The sequence below is a fragment of the Macaca nemestrina genome, chromosome 2, assembly GCF_043159975.1.
Source record: "Macaca nemestrina isolate mMacNem1 chromosome 2, mMacNem.hap1, whole genome shotgun sequence".
Lineage (NCBI taxonomy): Eukaryota > Metazoa > Chordata > Mammalia > Primates > Cercopithecidae > Macaca > Macaca nemestrina.
Genome location: NC_092126.1, coordinates 56,957,098 through 56,971,809, shown reverse-complemented (window position 1 = coordinate 56,971,809; position 14,712 = coordinate 56,957,098). Strand labels below are relative to the sequence as shown.

The following is a 14,712-nucleotide window of genomic DNA, read 5'->3' as shown; positions in this document are numbered from 1 at the left end:
ATAACAGGGATGATTCATTTGGCATAAGACCATCTCTTGATCACTATTCCTTACACAGTACATATCACTCTGGATGACATGAATTATCAGATTCCTATGGAAATTATCAGATTCCCTAAAATTTCTCCCCACCCCCCGCATGTTAACCAACAATCAGGAGGTAAGCACATTTTTCATTTTACAGAAATGTTGTTCTTGTTTTTAAGTTGTTTGATTAGGTCAGTAAGTCTTTCCAAGGCCCTAAATTAAAGAAATTGTCACAGTTTTTTCAGCAACATGCATGAGCAATTTCAGCGAAGTATTATTTGCACCTTGTGAATAAACTGCATTATTTTAATTACCAAAAAGGTATGACTCTTTTTTTCCAAGAATGAGTGACTACTTAGAGATACTTACCCAAGAGATTAAGGCAGCATCTAGTTCTAAAAACTTGGGCCTCAACATACCAAATTTAACTCTTTAAAATAAAATATTGGGAACTCCCAATTTCTCTGATTTTAGATAAAGCAAACAAATGTAGTTCTACATTTTCATTCTGAACCATAAATGCTCTCTATGCATACTCTTTCTGCTGAAAGTATTCAATTGTTTTCCCAGAATCTATAAAACCTCATCAGTAACCTTTACAAATAAAAAAGAAGATTAATTCTTCAGCTGACTATATTGATTTCAGCCTCCCTATAACACTGGGAGACTGAAGGAATAATTCTAATATTCATGACTCATGTTCAATAGAGAGAAAGGTATGATTTGAGCTTCCCTATAACACTGGGAGACTGAAGGAATAATTGTAATATTCATGACTCATGCTCAATAGAGAGAAAGGTATGATGCCCTTCAGAGAAAGCAAGTCACTGGAGTGACATCTCTTCACATGATAGCCTTTTGTATACTTATAGTATCAAGGTAAAGCAATTCACTGGTCTATTACATTTTTGCCAGCCTTTCCTGAAAGTATCAGTATGAAATCAAGTGAACAAGAGATGCCTGAAGGAATGTAGTCATCTACTGAAACTAAGATGTAAAATTCTTGAAAAAAAGTAAGTAACATTTCAGGTTTAATTCAATAACCAATTACAAGTACCTTCCTATTTTTTTCTCTGTGCAAATTCTTTTTTTTCGGTTTCTTAGTAACAATCAGGCAAAATTTGTCAAAATATCATTTATGTCCAAGACTAGAACTTCTCTAGTAGCTTCTCCTAAAAACCTTCCCCCGTTTCCCTCCCTCACTCCTCCCCTAGGAAGACAGCATAGGGCTTGAGGTCTTGCAGGAAGCGCCACTGGCAGTAATACCTTATGTAACTTCTCACTTGTCAGGCTTTCTTTACTTAGTGTTCCCAAAATAGGTGTGCAGACCACTGATGGGATGAAGAGCTTAATTTAAGCTCACAGATACACTTACTTTTAATACAAAAGTATATGTTAGAAAAATAAACAACTAGCTAATAAAACCAATGATTTTATAATTATTATTGGCAAGGATAAGGATAAGTAAAATGGTGACTCGATGTAAAGTTGACTAAAAGAAACAGTACTTCATAGTTAAGTGGTACAAAGCCATACCCAATTCATATAGGGCTATGTAACTGGAAACATTTAGGAAGCTTCTGATGCTACCAGTATCTTTGCTCCTCTGTGCCAACCTCAGACAGCATCCTCAGTGATACTTATACCTTCTATTGCTTCCTCTCAGCTAGATATTTCTATGAGTAGCTAACCCTACCTACATTTTTCTAATCTTTAAACAAATACACTAACAAAGACCCTCTCTCACTTCCCTTTCAGCCACAGCTCTTTCTCTTCCCACTCCCCAAATCTTAGACAGTCAGCTACCACTGCTGGCTGACTGCACATTCACACCTCCCTCTCATTTCTCCACACACTCAGCTCAGGTTCCCTGCCCCCGTCCCCCAGCCCCAGTATATAACCGACCTGACGATAAACCCAAGGATAACTTCAATCATTATCTCACTTTATCTTTCAGCAGCATTCAACAGAGTTAACCACCAAATCATCTGCCATCTGCCAAGCTATTACGGTTTCCCTTCTTCTCTGGTATGTTTTACTTTGTTTTGATCTTTTTCTTTTTTTAGTTTCCTCCGCTGGCTTCTTTTCCCTTTAAGACTGTGAACGCTAGCATTTCTCATGGTCATTCCTCAGGCTCACTACCCTTCTCATTCCATATAGGCTCCCTAAGTAACCTCATCCACTCTCCCAGCTTCAACTATTGTCCATATGCTGATGATTCCCAAATCCATGTCTCCAGTTCAGGTCTCCACTCTGAGCTTCTGACTTGTTTATTTGGCCAACTTGGATGTTCTATAGGAATCTCAATGACAATGCGACCCAAATGGAACTTACCCACTCTCCCTATGTTTCTACTGTAGATGAAGAAGAGCATTCACCTTGCCACCCAAGCCAGAGACCATAGTCCTTGACTTCTGTCCTGAAATGTGCTCATCCAATCAGTCCCCAAGCCTGCCTCCCCAGTATACAGGCAGACCTCTCACCACCTTACCATCATGTCAACAGAGGCCACTGCCATCCCTTGCCTCATCAACTACTACTGGCCTCGGAACTGGTCCCATCCTCACTATCATCTTCATAATACATGAATTTAGCCTCTACATCATCTTAGGATCAGGCCCCCAACAGCCTAGCATGTATAACAAGGCCCCACACAGCTGGTTCCCCAGTGCTGTCTCTCAGATTGCGTTCTAGCTACATGGAGAACATTCCAGCTCTTCAAAATCTCCAATATCTTCTTGCCTTTGGATCTCTACACATACCTGAGACACTCTCTTCCCACAGTCCTGGGCTCACAGCCACTCCTGGGTTAGGTCTCAGCTTAGACACCACTGTGGACTTCCCTATCACGTCACCCACCACCCTTCATTGTAACTCTATTTTAATATCTGCCTTCCTCTTTCCACTGCACATTGCACGAGCGCAGTGAGCACACGTGTCTCACTCATCACTGCATTTCCAAGAAGTGGCATCATTCTTGGCACAGTGGTTGATACTCAACAACCACTTACTGAACGAGAAATACAGCTATTCAGCCACCAAAAGAAAATGAGGTATCTGTAGGTCCTTAAAGCAAAACTGTCTGAAACAGCAAAAATACCAATTTCACTGAGTATAGTAAACATTATTTTGTTTTGCAACTACCTAAAGAATGCTGTGCAAATGGCCATGAGACTCTACCAGTTTTCAGCATCAAGCCAAGACACACTTTGTTCTGAGATAACTGAATGGTTTCCTGTCTCACAAATAAACTGTCACCCAACAGTTACCTTGCTTACTTCCTTCAAGGCTCTTTTGCAGACTTCATACTTCGGAGAGTCCTTAGGTGTTTTTTGACAGATAGTCTGTAATGAAATAAAGGTGAACAAAATTTATTGATTTATTTTATTCAGTAAAATAAAACCAATGTCCAGCCATATCCTCTTACTCATAGCAAACAATGCCAAACATGGTATTATGGATGAGTATGAGGATAATATTAAAACCCAATTTAAAAACCAGGAAATAATCTTTAAACACAGGATCCAAGTCCATCCAGGGAATGGTTAAGTAAGAAGATAGGTGGGCACCCTGGTTTCAAATCCCAGCTCTGCCCCTTACTAGTTATGCAACCTTGGGCAAGTCACGGACTCTGTCTTTATAAGCCTCTCTTTCCTCATCTGTAAAACTGGGGTGATGCCAAATACATCACAAGGTTGTTACAAGTGTTAATGATAATTTATGTAAAGCTCTTTATGAGTGCCTGGCATATGGTATGCCCTCAATAAATAAGAGTTACTTTAATTATCACCATTGTAATCATTGTTATTAGAGGCAATTATATTTGTAGATGATACATTTTGAATAAAAAGAACAGCCGGGCACAGTGGCAGCACTTTGGGAGGCCAAGACGGGCAGAATGCTTGAGTCCAGGAGTTCAAGACCAGCCAGGGCAATATGGAGAAACCCCATCTCTACAAAAATACCAAAAAAAAGATTATCCAGGCATGGTGGTATGCACCTGTGGTCCCAGCTACTCAGGCGGCTAAGGTGGGAGGGTCACTTGAGCCCAGGAGGTGAAGGTCGGAGTGAGCCGAGATCACACCATTGCACTCCTGGGTGACAGAGTCTCAAAGAAATAACAACCAACCAACCAAAAAAAAAAAAAAAAAAAAAAAAAAGGAGCAAGGGAAAAAGAGCCTGCTAGATTTTCTGTGATATATTTATACTGAGAAATTTCATTTGTGAATTTCATTTGTGATAGTAAAATCAAGGTCAAACAGGGTCAATTCCCGGTAAATTTAATTACTTATAACTTTAAAGTTATACACACACATTCAAAGTCCAAGGAACCAATTTAATTATTGAAACTGTTTATTTCAATTAACAAGCTTAACTGAATTTTCAAATGAGGTAAAATTGAAGAGACACTACTTTAAGTACATTTATATTCTGTCTAAATGGCCAGATTTCCACACATGAGAAACAGTTTAGAGCAACAGGCATCAGGCAGAGGTAGAAAGTAGCTGGGGACTAGCAAGTCACTGGTCCCTTAAATATACAGAAGCACCAAGCCAAGCCATCTGAAAGTCAGGCATCAAGATTTTTAACTATGTGCTATGTGAGAAACACAGAATGCACCATCTGTGGAGGTTCTTATAGTTTTTGACTACGACCTACTGTAAGAAATACTTTTACACTGCAACCAGCACACATGCACACATAAATGAACCAGGATTTTATGAAACAGTATTTAACCACTTTATGAGCAATGTACATACGCTCATAATTCAAAAATCAGTTTTATGACCCACTAATGGGTATGAAAGCAGCATGAAAAATACTGGTTTATGTCTCTGAGAGCAGGCATTCGAAGCTGGACTCCATATATTGATATTTTATGTAAAATTCTGTGCATACACAAACTCTCTGGGAAGAAAAGCTATATAGCTTTACTCAGAATCTCAATGGGGTCTGTGGCTTAAAAAAAGTTTAAAGCCTACTGAGCAATCAGCATGAATCTCCAACACTGTATAACATAATGTGTTAGATTTTGGAGTCCCATTCTATACAAGTAAATTTCTCAAATTTAAAAAGGCTATAAAAGGCTTGGCGATCATAGCATATATAAAATCTGGAAAACATGTTTAAAATGCATTTCATTTATTTTTATTCTTTTATTTCAATTCTCAAAGAGGAATAAAACGCATTTTCAGAAGAAGAAAAATAATCTGAAAATTCCAAAGTCTAACATTACAAGAAATGTTATATTTGCAAAGCGCTCACTTCTTGTTTAAAAAAAATAGTCACATTTGAAATAATATTTCCTTATATGGACCAAAGTTTCCTTCTTAAGCCAAAATTTGATTTTGATAACTTGGCAGCATTCTATCTTTAAACATGATAAATACTGATTTCAAAGAAAAAAAAAAATCAGAAAGTGAAATGTTCAAAACTGCAAGCTTCCCAAAATGCACACAGGAGGGAAGTTCCCGGATTATAGGAGACGGGTGGAGAAGGTGTAAAGGCAGTAGAACGAGGTGAACTTGAGGAGCACAAGGGTGCTGTGAATCCTGAAATATCTGACAAAACCTCTCCAAAACTGCAGCAGTCAGCTAAATGCTCATGATCCCAAGCTTTTACACATTTCAAAATTTCAGCATTTTTAAAGAATATATTTTAAGAATTTACAATGGGAAACAGAAGGTGAAATTTACTTTGTAACCTTCATCATAATTTTTAATATATATTTTACTTTAATTAGTAAAAATCAGGTATGTAAAAAGTTGACCTTATATCAACATTATGATCCAATTTTAAAGTAGGATTGTAACAAAATATTTTCTAATTAGATCCAAAAGACACTCTGTGGTCCACTGCTGGGGTGGCCCCTATGTCGAGCCACCCTGTTTTCTCTTCTGCTGCTCTAGCAGCTCCAGTGCAGCCAGTGGCAGACTCTCCTGCCCATAGCCTACCTGTCTTTCCAGCTGCACGTACTACTAGGCAGATTCCACTCACTCTTCCCAGTCATGTCTTGCCATTATTCAAAGTCAAACACTTGCTTTCTTCATGAATGCTGCCTAACACAAGAAGGATGCTGGGCTTTCCTCATTCACTTTGCACAATGATAATACAGGCAATACTAAGCCTTGTCATGCTGAAGAGACACTCATTCCTGTATGAAATGGAAGCCCCAGGGCACCTTGGAACATTATAGATGAAGCGATCTCAGTGATCAGTCTGAGGAATCTTAGGCCCAAAGAGACTGAGTTGCTCAAGGTCACATGCCTAATGGCTTAGCTAGAATTGGAATCCAGGCCTCCTGACATAAAGAAGCCACAACTCTTCCTATTTCAAAAACTGCTGAGTAAGTGGGTGATGAGATCCAATTTCTTCAGAATGACCACAGACGCCTACATGAAAGATAATTTCCAGAGATACCAGACACAGGTGAGACTTTCCGAACAAACAACACCTTCTCGCTTAATTGGGGGATTTTTAGACCTTTAAATATGCATCAATTTAAGTGGAATAAGAATAATTTTCTTAATCAGATTTAGAGAAGCACAGCTCTCCACAGAGGAAAAAGCCACCATCATGTCTTACATCCATCAGCAGGGGAAGGCGGGTCACCCTCTGCATGGGGAGAATGAGAAAAGAGATCATGGGTAAGTTCCTACAGTCTTCATGGGACTCAATCCTTGACAATACTTCCTTAAAGGATGGATTGGTAGCTCTGAGGGAAAACAAAGAAAAGAGAAACTTCAAAATATGTCCTCCTCAAATTAAGCAGTAAGTAAAAATGTATTACAAGATACTGTGATAAATCCATATAGCACCAACTATTTTAAACGATATGAAAACATCAAAAGCACATAATTACACAGGCAAATATGAATGGCTTGTCTGCCTTTTATATTCGAGGCTGAATATAATAAGATGTGGATTTTACGTAACAGTATTAACAACAAGGCAAAACATGTATGAGCTAGAAATTTATACAAGTGGAAGATAAGCAAATGAAGAACCCATGGTAACATAATGGTGAATATATGGGTCATAAATCAGTATACAGACTAGGTCTTATATCTGATCATATATAAACACATAAAATTAACAAGATCATAAATAATATGTTTTAAGCCACTTCTCCAGCCCTAGACAATGATATAAGAAATTAACAGTTAGACTGGACTTCAGAGGCTTTAGGCCACAAAGATCCTGTTTCTGAGACAGAAAATCTTTTGATGACATCAGTCAAAATATTCCTCTTTTTCTTCTGTTAATGTAAGAAAAGTATTCATGCTGTTATAACATTTTAATGAAACTTAGCAAGATACTGTGACATACATTCTTTCATGTGGAACCACCTACATAACTTTTAAGGAAGGCCAGATAGGGATTCCAGTAAGAAAATGGAATGCAGAAAGGTCCCTACCCCACCAAGTAAATATGACTTACTAACTGGCAAAGACAGAAGTCAAACCCAGGTTTGTTTGGTTTTTTTTGAGATGGAGTCTTGCTCCGTCACCCAGGCTGGAGTGCAGTGGCACGATCTCGGCTCACTGCAGCCTCCCAGGTTCAAGCGATTCTATGCCTCAGCCTCACGAGTAGCTGGGATTACAGGTGTGCGCCATGACGCCCAGCTAATTTTTGTATCTTTAGTAGAGACAGGGTTTCGTCATGTTGGCCAGGGTAGTCTCGAACTCCTGGTTTCAAGTAATCCACCTGCATCGGCCTCTCAAAGTGGTGACATTACAGGCATGAGCCACTGTGCCCGGCCTCAAACCTAAGTTTTCTAATGTTAAATCTGACACTCTTGTCCCCCCCATCTCTCACTCTCTTACCTCACTTCATCCCATGAGGAGCTCTGTAGAGCGCCACTGCCACTTTCCAAGGCAGGGAGGGTAGGAGGTAGATGGATACTGTACTCCCATGAGGGGAGAAGGAAGCAGCATAGTGGCAATAGAGTCATTTTTTAAAAAATGTTATTTTGAAAATGAAATAATTTTGTTCAAGGCTGCTACTAAAAGCAGGGAGGGGGAGAATGCCAGAATAGCAAAAGAAATGATACATAACATTTCATTTCCATTTTCTCTAATTGAGAAGTTTTAAGTTTCCTTTTACTGAGAGCTTTGACAAGATTTTTAGAAAGTTAAAAAAATATATTAAAAAAACTCTAAATTAGTTGTATATTTAAATAACTCAGGTCCCAGTCCCCTCCCTCACCTTCCAAAGGTTCTGATTAAATGGTCTGGGATGGACTCTGGACACTGTATATTTGCTCATTTCCAGGTCCCAAAGTATTTCTAACATACAGCTAGAATTGAAAGCCACTGTTCTAACCTTAAATTCACATCAACTGTGGGCCAGGCACGGTGGCTGATGCCTGTAATCTCAGAACTTTGGGAGGCAGAGACAGGTGGATCATGAGGTCAGGAGATCAAGATCATCCTGGCTAACACGATGAAACCCGGCCTCTACTAAAAATACAAAAAATTAGCCAGGTGTGGTGGCACGCACTTGTAGTCCCAGCTACTCGGGAGGCTGAGACAAGAGAATTGCTTGAACCTAGGATGTGGAAGTTGCAGTGACCCGAGATTGTGCCACTGCACTCCAGCCTGGGCGACAGAGAGAGACTCCATCTGGGTGGGGGGGGGGGGGCAGGGGGTTGGAATCACATCAACTCATCAACTACAACAAAGCCCCTGAAAACACAACTACTAATTGCCATGTGAAAGTGCAGATGATGTTATCATTAAGCTAATTTAGATAAAACCTTTAAGAGTCACACTATGCATAGCAGTACCTAGTGACATTTTTTAAATTCTGCAAAACAAAATGAAACCCAAATTTATCTATAATTCAAGGCCTTGTTTTCAGACATGAACTTGCATTCTCTAACAGTTACAGAGCAACCTCTGTCCCTATAGCATCCGTTCCCACCAGGGGGTGGTGGAGTGAGGAAGTGATGGGTGTGGTTTTACCCTCAGGGGACCTTCTGCAATGTCTGGGGAGATTTTTGGCATCTAGCAGATGGAAGCCAGGGATGCCCTTAAGCATCTTACCATGCATAGGACAGCCCACCACAAAGACTTATCCAGTCCAAAATGTCAATTGTGCGAACAAACGCTGCTTTATATTAAAAACCTCATTTGGGGTTGGCAGAGTGTGTTTTCCACTCTGGCTATATGAAAATGTCATGAAGATGTGAAGCAAGGGGGCCATCATCAGCCCTTCTCACCAGCTTGGAGGCTTTGACTATTTCTCCAAGCAGCCATAAGTTAGTCATCCTCAACCCCTACTCCTCCATAGGGGTCTCACAAATTGCACAGAAGTTGACCAAAGCTCCATGCTATGGTCATAAATGCCACAGCTCACAGGAGGGGGTGAAAAGGATAACAGCCATTAAGCTCCCAAACTGGGTCTACAGCAGTGCACAACTGTGCTGGAAAACAGCTACTTGTGATAAACAGGACTCTTTAAAATACACATAGGCATTACTGAACAATTGGTGACTCTTTTAAGGATGCAGATGGCATTATGTATCACATCAAAACTCTCAGTAACCTAAAAAGGACAAAAAGAAGTGTCGGGAAATCTAATACTTGAGACTTCTGCTGCATAACTGAAATCTTCAAGAACATTATTTTTTTCTATTGCCTTCCTTCAGAACTTCTCTCCTCTCCTCAATCCTAACTACCCAAGGGGAGGAATAATCAGCAATTTTTGTAAACAATTCATTATCATTGTCAATTGAACAGAGGGAGATTAGAATAGTAGAGAAAACCCTGAATTTTAGCTTCTAGCTCAATCTACTCAAGAATCCCCTCTAGGCCTCAGGGAAACCACTTAATTGCCAGTTAAAAGCTCAGAAAACTGCCGGTTTGGAGTGAGGACCACCTCTGTGTCTTGCAGCAATTAAAAACAAAGAAACAACCAACAAGGACAACATCAAGAACAAACTAAAATTTCATAAGACAGAAAATTCTCTACCCACTAGATTTTTCTACTTAAACACCCTCGCCCTAAAAGTAATGCTCTTAAACATTTCTCCTCAGGGAAATAGACTATCAGAAGGCATTCCTAAATACAATTCAAAAGATCAATTAATTTCAGTCAATGTAGACTAATTAAAACTAGGTTAGACTATTAAAACTGTAGCATTCAACATTGCTTACAACAATTTTTGTAGTGTTCGTTGTTGGTAGACTTCATTTGTGCAGTATTTCACATATGGGTCAAATGTGGATGCTGTGTGTTTTTCCACGATGTCACTTATATCATCTATGAAGATATTATTCTGATGTCTTGCTTCCAACTCTATAAAGAACCTGAAAAACCAAAGGGAAAAAAGTTTACACATCTTTCATACACTCTAACAGATAACAGGTTATCCTCGTGTAATGTTATTATATGGGGTTTGAAAATTCAACAGTACACAGCACCAACTAAAAAATATTTTTAAAAACTACAAAAATTTTATCTAAGTTTAAATCTATCATATCAACACCTCCTTGAGGATGGGCATTGTGGCTCATGCCTATAATCTCAGCACTTTTGGAGGCTGAGGCAGGAAGATCACTTGAGGCCAGGAGTTCAAGACAAGACAAAACCAAAAAAAAAACCTTCTTATTGCTTCAAGTGTTTGGCTTCAAACACCGATAATCCGAGGCATTGCTCTGCCTTCAGGTACTTTAGGCTAAACGTATTTCACTATTTTTCAAGAATTCTTTATGGGAAGGGGAATGAATGCTTATATATTTTATTTATTGAAAAGTACATGAACAAAACACCTAAATAAATGCTTAAAAAATAAGTCTGAGGCCAGGCATGGTGGCCCACACCTGTAATCCCAGCACTTTCGGAGGCCGAGGTGGGTAGATCACGAGTTGGAGGGATCGAGACCATCCTGGCCAACATGGTGAAATGCCGTCTCCACTAAAAATACAAAAATTAGCCAGGTGTGGTGGCACGTGGCTGTAGTCCCAGCTACTCGGGAGGCTGAGGCAAGAGAATCGCTTGAACCCAGGAGGTGGAGGTTGCAGTGAGCCAAGATCGCGCCACTGCACTCTAGCCTGGCGACAGACTCCGTCTCAATAAAAATTAAAAAACAAAAAACAAAACAACAGTCTGAAATAAATCTAACACTATATGTTAGTCAAAATAAAAATAATCATATTATTTTAAACCTGATAATATACATGGTATTTAAATCCCTCCCTTCCTCCCTCCAATCCCTTCCTTTCTCCCTTCCTCCCTTCATCTCTCTTTCCTTTCTTCCTTTCTTCCTTCCTTCCTTCCTTCCTTCCTTCCTTCCTTCCTTCCTTCCTTCCTTCCTTCCTTCCTCTCTCCCTCCCTCCCTCTCTCTCTCTCTTTCTTGCTTTCCTTTCTTTCTTTTCTTTCTTTCTTTCTTTCTTCTGAGAAAGGGCCTCACTCTGTCACCGAGGCTGGAGTGCACTGGCATTATCTCTCACCTCACTGCAATCTTTGCTTTCCAGGATCAAGTGATTCTCCTGCCTCAGCCTCCTGAGTAGTTGGGATTACAGGCATGTGCCACCATGCCTGGCTAATTTTTGTATTTTTTAGTAGAGATGGGGTTTCACCATATTGACCGGGCTGGTCTCAAACTCCTGACCTCAACTGATCTACCCACCTTGGCCTCCCAAAGTGTTGGGATTACAGGTGTGAGCCACCACACCCGGCCAGTGTTACCAGATTTAGTGTATAAATAGATAGCAATTTAGGGTCACCTAAATATATACATACAAACAAATGTATGTATCTATAATATACATATATATGATATATATCATTATATATGTCATATAGATAGCCATTGTTTATCCATTCATCTGCTGATGGAGACTTGGGTGGTTTCTAGTTTTTGGCTACCTGGAATAATGCTGCTATGAACATTTGCATACGAATATCTATTTGTGTGTCTGTTTTCAAGTCTCTGGGGTATATATCTATCGGTGGAATTTTAACCACACTGTGCAATACTATGTGTACGGGTGTGGGGGTGTGGGTATCTGTGTGTGTGTGTATTTGAGAGTGTGTAGAGAAATGATAGCATAATACCTGAACCAGAACAGAAGAAGCTGAATTATATACCAAGGAGAGGTTAGTTCACTAAACAAAATTGAGTAAGAAATGATCCTTTCCCTCCCAACACTCGCAGTGGAGTGGTTGATGGGAGGCATGCAGCCAATTACAATAGAGGATCTATAACACAGGTGTGGCATAATAAAATAATAAGTATTTGGTCTTCATCGCTGGTTCTTGGAACACAGCTCCCAAAATACCTGGAATCTCCAGAGTGATAGCAGTGTCTTTCGTATGCCAGCGAGATGACTGGTAGCTGGGGGCCCTTAGATAGCTTCGGCATGGCTCTCTGCATGCCAGAAAGACCAAGCAAGGATTGCAGGGTTGGAACTTTTAGCCATGCCTGCCTACCTCCAGTCATAAGAGTTTGAGTTCAATTGTCAAGGAACGATGATTTAATCAATTATGGCTACGTAATAGAGCCTCCATCATAACCCTTAACTGATGGGGTTAGGGAGGGACGATGAACACCTTGAGGTGCTGGGAGGGTAGCAGGCCCTGAGAGGGACTAGGTGGTCTGCAGTACCTACACCCCCTCCAGCCTTGCCCTGTAACAATCTTTGTATTTGGCTGTTCTTGAGTTGTACCCTATATAATAAACCAGAAATTGTAGAGTACCTTCCTGAGTTCTGTGAATCATTTTAGCAAAGCATCAGGGCCTGAAAGAGTGGTGGATTGTGGAAATCCCCCTGCAACTCCGTAGCCAAGTAGGAGAGAAGTGTGGGTAACCTGGGGACCCAATGTTTGCATCTGCCATCTTAAATGAGGGCAGTTTTGTGGGCTGAAACCTTAAACCTGTGGAGTCTGATGCAAACTCAGGGTGGTTAATGTCGGAACTGAAACTGTAGGACTGGAAATGTAGGACACACAATTGGTGTCTCGAGGGTTAGAGAATTGGTTGATATAAGAAAAAAAATCACACATTTGGTGTCAGAAGTATGGTGAGTAAAAATAAAGAGGCCTACAAAGAAAACTCCAGAGGGCAGAGTAACCACCCTCGCGGTAAGCACAGGTGAGGACACCTGTAAGCTGGATCATCACTGCCAAAGATGACATGACGGGAGCAGGGGAAAGAAGCACAATGGGCAGAGGAAGCAACGTGGGTCTGGTTGGGGAAACTGGGAAGTTCAGTGGAGCTGAGGTATAGACTCTAGGAGGAACAAGGGCATAGAAAGAAGACTGCAGAGCAGGCTTGAGCTCAATTGCAAAGGTTAGACTGCGTGCTGGAAAGTTTGGGATTAATCTGCAGACTATAAGAAACCAGTGGAAGCCAATAAATCACTCAATCCGAGAAAACTGGAGCAGAGCAAGGATGGATTACTAGCAGGGAGGGACAGATGGCAAGCAGGCTGGTTAGGTGGCTAATCTGGGCAAGTCGACAATAAAGCCTAGTAGTGGAAAATCAAGAGAGGACACAGCGTGGGGTAACAATCTGGAGATAAAATTAATAGACTCAAGAAATTCGTTAGATGGGAAGTCAAGGAAGATGCTGAGATTTCTGGTCAAGGTTTCCACCTGGGCAATAAAGTGGGTTCTTAAACTATTAATGAAGACAGAGATTCAGGAAGAGGGGGAAGAAGCAGGAAGAGCTCCATTTAATTTTGCCTTGGAGATGTCTAATGGACAGCTAAAAATACACATCTGTGAGAATTCAGAGCAACGTGAATTCTAGGTACTGTATAGTTGAGACTACTTGATTTCTAGCTGGTTTTCACATAAATATGAAATATTTGTACAATTGTTTTGTAATGCAAATGTATAGAAAATTGTTCAAAGAAAATTGAAAAAAGAAGAAACCATAAAGCCATTATCATGTAATTCTAGGATATAAATATCTTGAGGCAAGTATCTCTTACAATTTGTCTTTAGCTTACACTGTTACCAGCCTGAAGGAATGCAACTATATAACCAAAAACAACAGTAACTTGGCTTTTCTCAATTAAAAGGAAAATTTCATTTATCACTGTAAAAGTTTTGCCAAAGCACAATATTAAAAATAAGGTACTAATTAAATATCTGTTTATGCTACTTACTTCAATATAAACCAAACCACCCATCTTGTATTTTTACAATGACATAATTAAGACATATTTTAAAGCTTTCTATGTTAAATGATCTACTGGTTATTCTGGGAAATTTGCATACTTTACTAAGTGACCTAGCTACAAAAAGACCAAGAAAGTATTTCTAAAACATGAGGTATGAATTCGGGAACCAAGACTGCTGGTGAATCAAATCAAATCTGAAGCAAAAGTAAAAGTATTCTGGTTCCCCGGATGAAACTTGAATGAAATAATTTGGGCCTACTGGGAGGACAACTTTTTAATGGAAATACGTATTTAAGTTCTATGAATTTTTTTCTGGGGTAATACTTTCATTATTTCCTCTTTGTAGTATTACCAAGATGTTCATGTTTTATAACCAATCATGTTATACAACCTTTATCTTTTTTTCCCCCCTAAAGCATTTCCAGTCTCACCCCTAAAGAGAAACCTTCTGTGGACCAGGAAAAGCTGCCTAGAAACGTTCTCTCCTAACCAGAAACACAAGTTAGCCCTGTTTGACTGTCAACTCACCATCACAAGGAAACTCACACCC

At 39.9% G+C, this 14,712-nt stretch overlaps 1 protein-coding gene and 1 long non-coding RNA gene across 4 annotated transcripts in view; one reads left to right on the top strand and one right to left on the bottom strand.

Annotated features, from left to right (window-relative positions):
* The window catches only part of LOC105499008 (Rho guanine nucleotide exchange factor 26), a 137,720-nt gene that overhangs the window by 57,711 nt on the left and 65,297 nt on the right, over positions 1-14,712 (bottom strand). The window contains exons 7-9 of the mRNA XM_011771393.3: positions 10,188-10,340; positions 6,613-6,742; positions 3,297-3,371 (exon numbers count right to left, since the gene is read on the bottom strand). Of these exons, the coding sequence (XP_011769695.2) occupies positions 3,297-3,371; positions 6,613-6,742; positions 10,188-10,340 (358 nt within the window). The remainder of the gene's footprint in view (positions 1-3,296; positions 3,372-6,612; positions 6,743-10,187; positions 10,341-14,712) is intronic.
* LOC105499007 (uncharacterized) lies at positions 28-14,678 on the top strand. Of its 3 annotated transcripts, XR_011619816.1 has the most exons (5): positions 28-160; positions 943-1,040; positions 1,985-2,055; positions 6,561-6,674; positions 14,579-14,678. It is a non-coding gene; the product is annotated as an uncharacterized lncRNA (long non-coding RNA). The 3 variants fall into 3 exon arrangements; XR_011619817.1 differs by lacking the exons at positions 6,561-6,674; positions 14,579-14,678 and adding an exon at positions 2,388-2,507 and having other exon boundaries at positions 1,988-2,055; XR_011619815.1 differs by lacking the exons at positions 6,561-6,674; positions 14,579-14,678 and adding an exon at positions 2,388-2,507.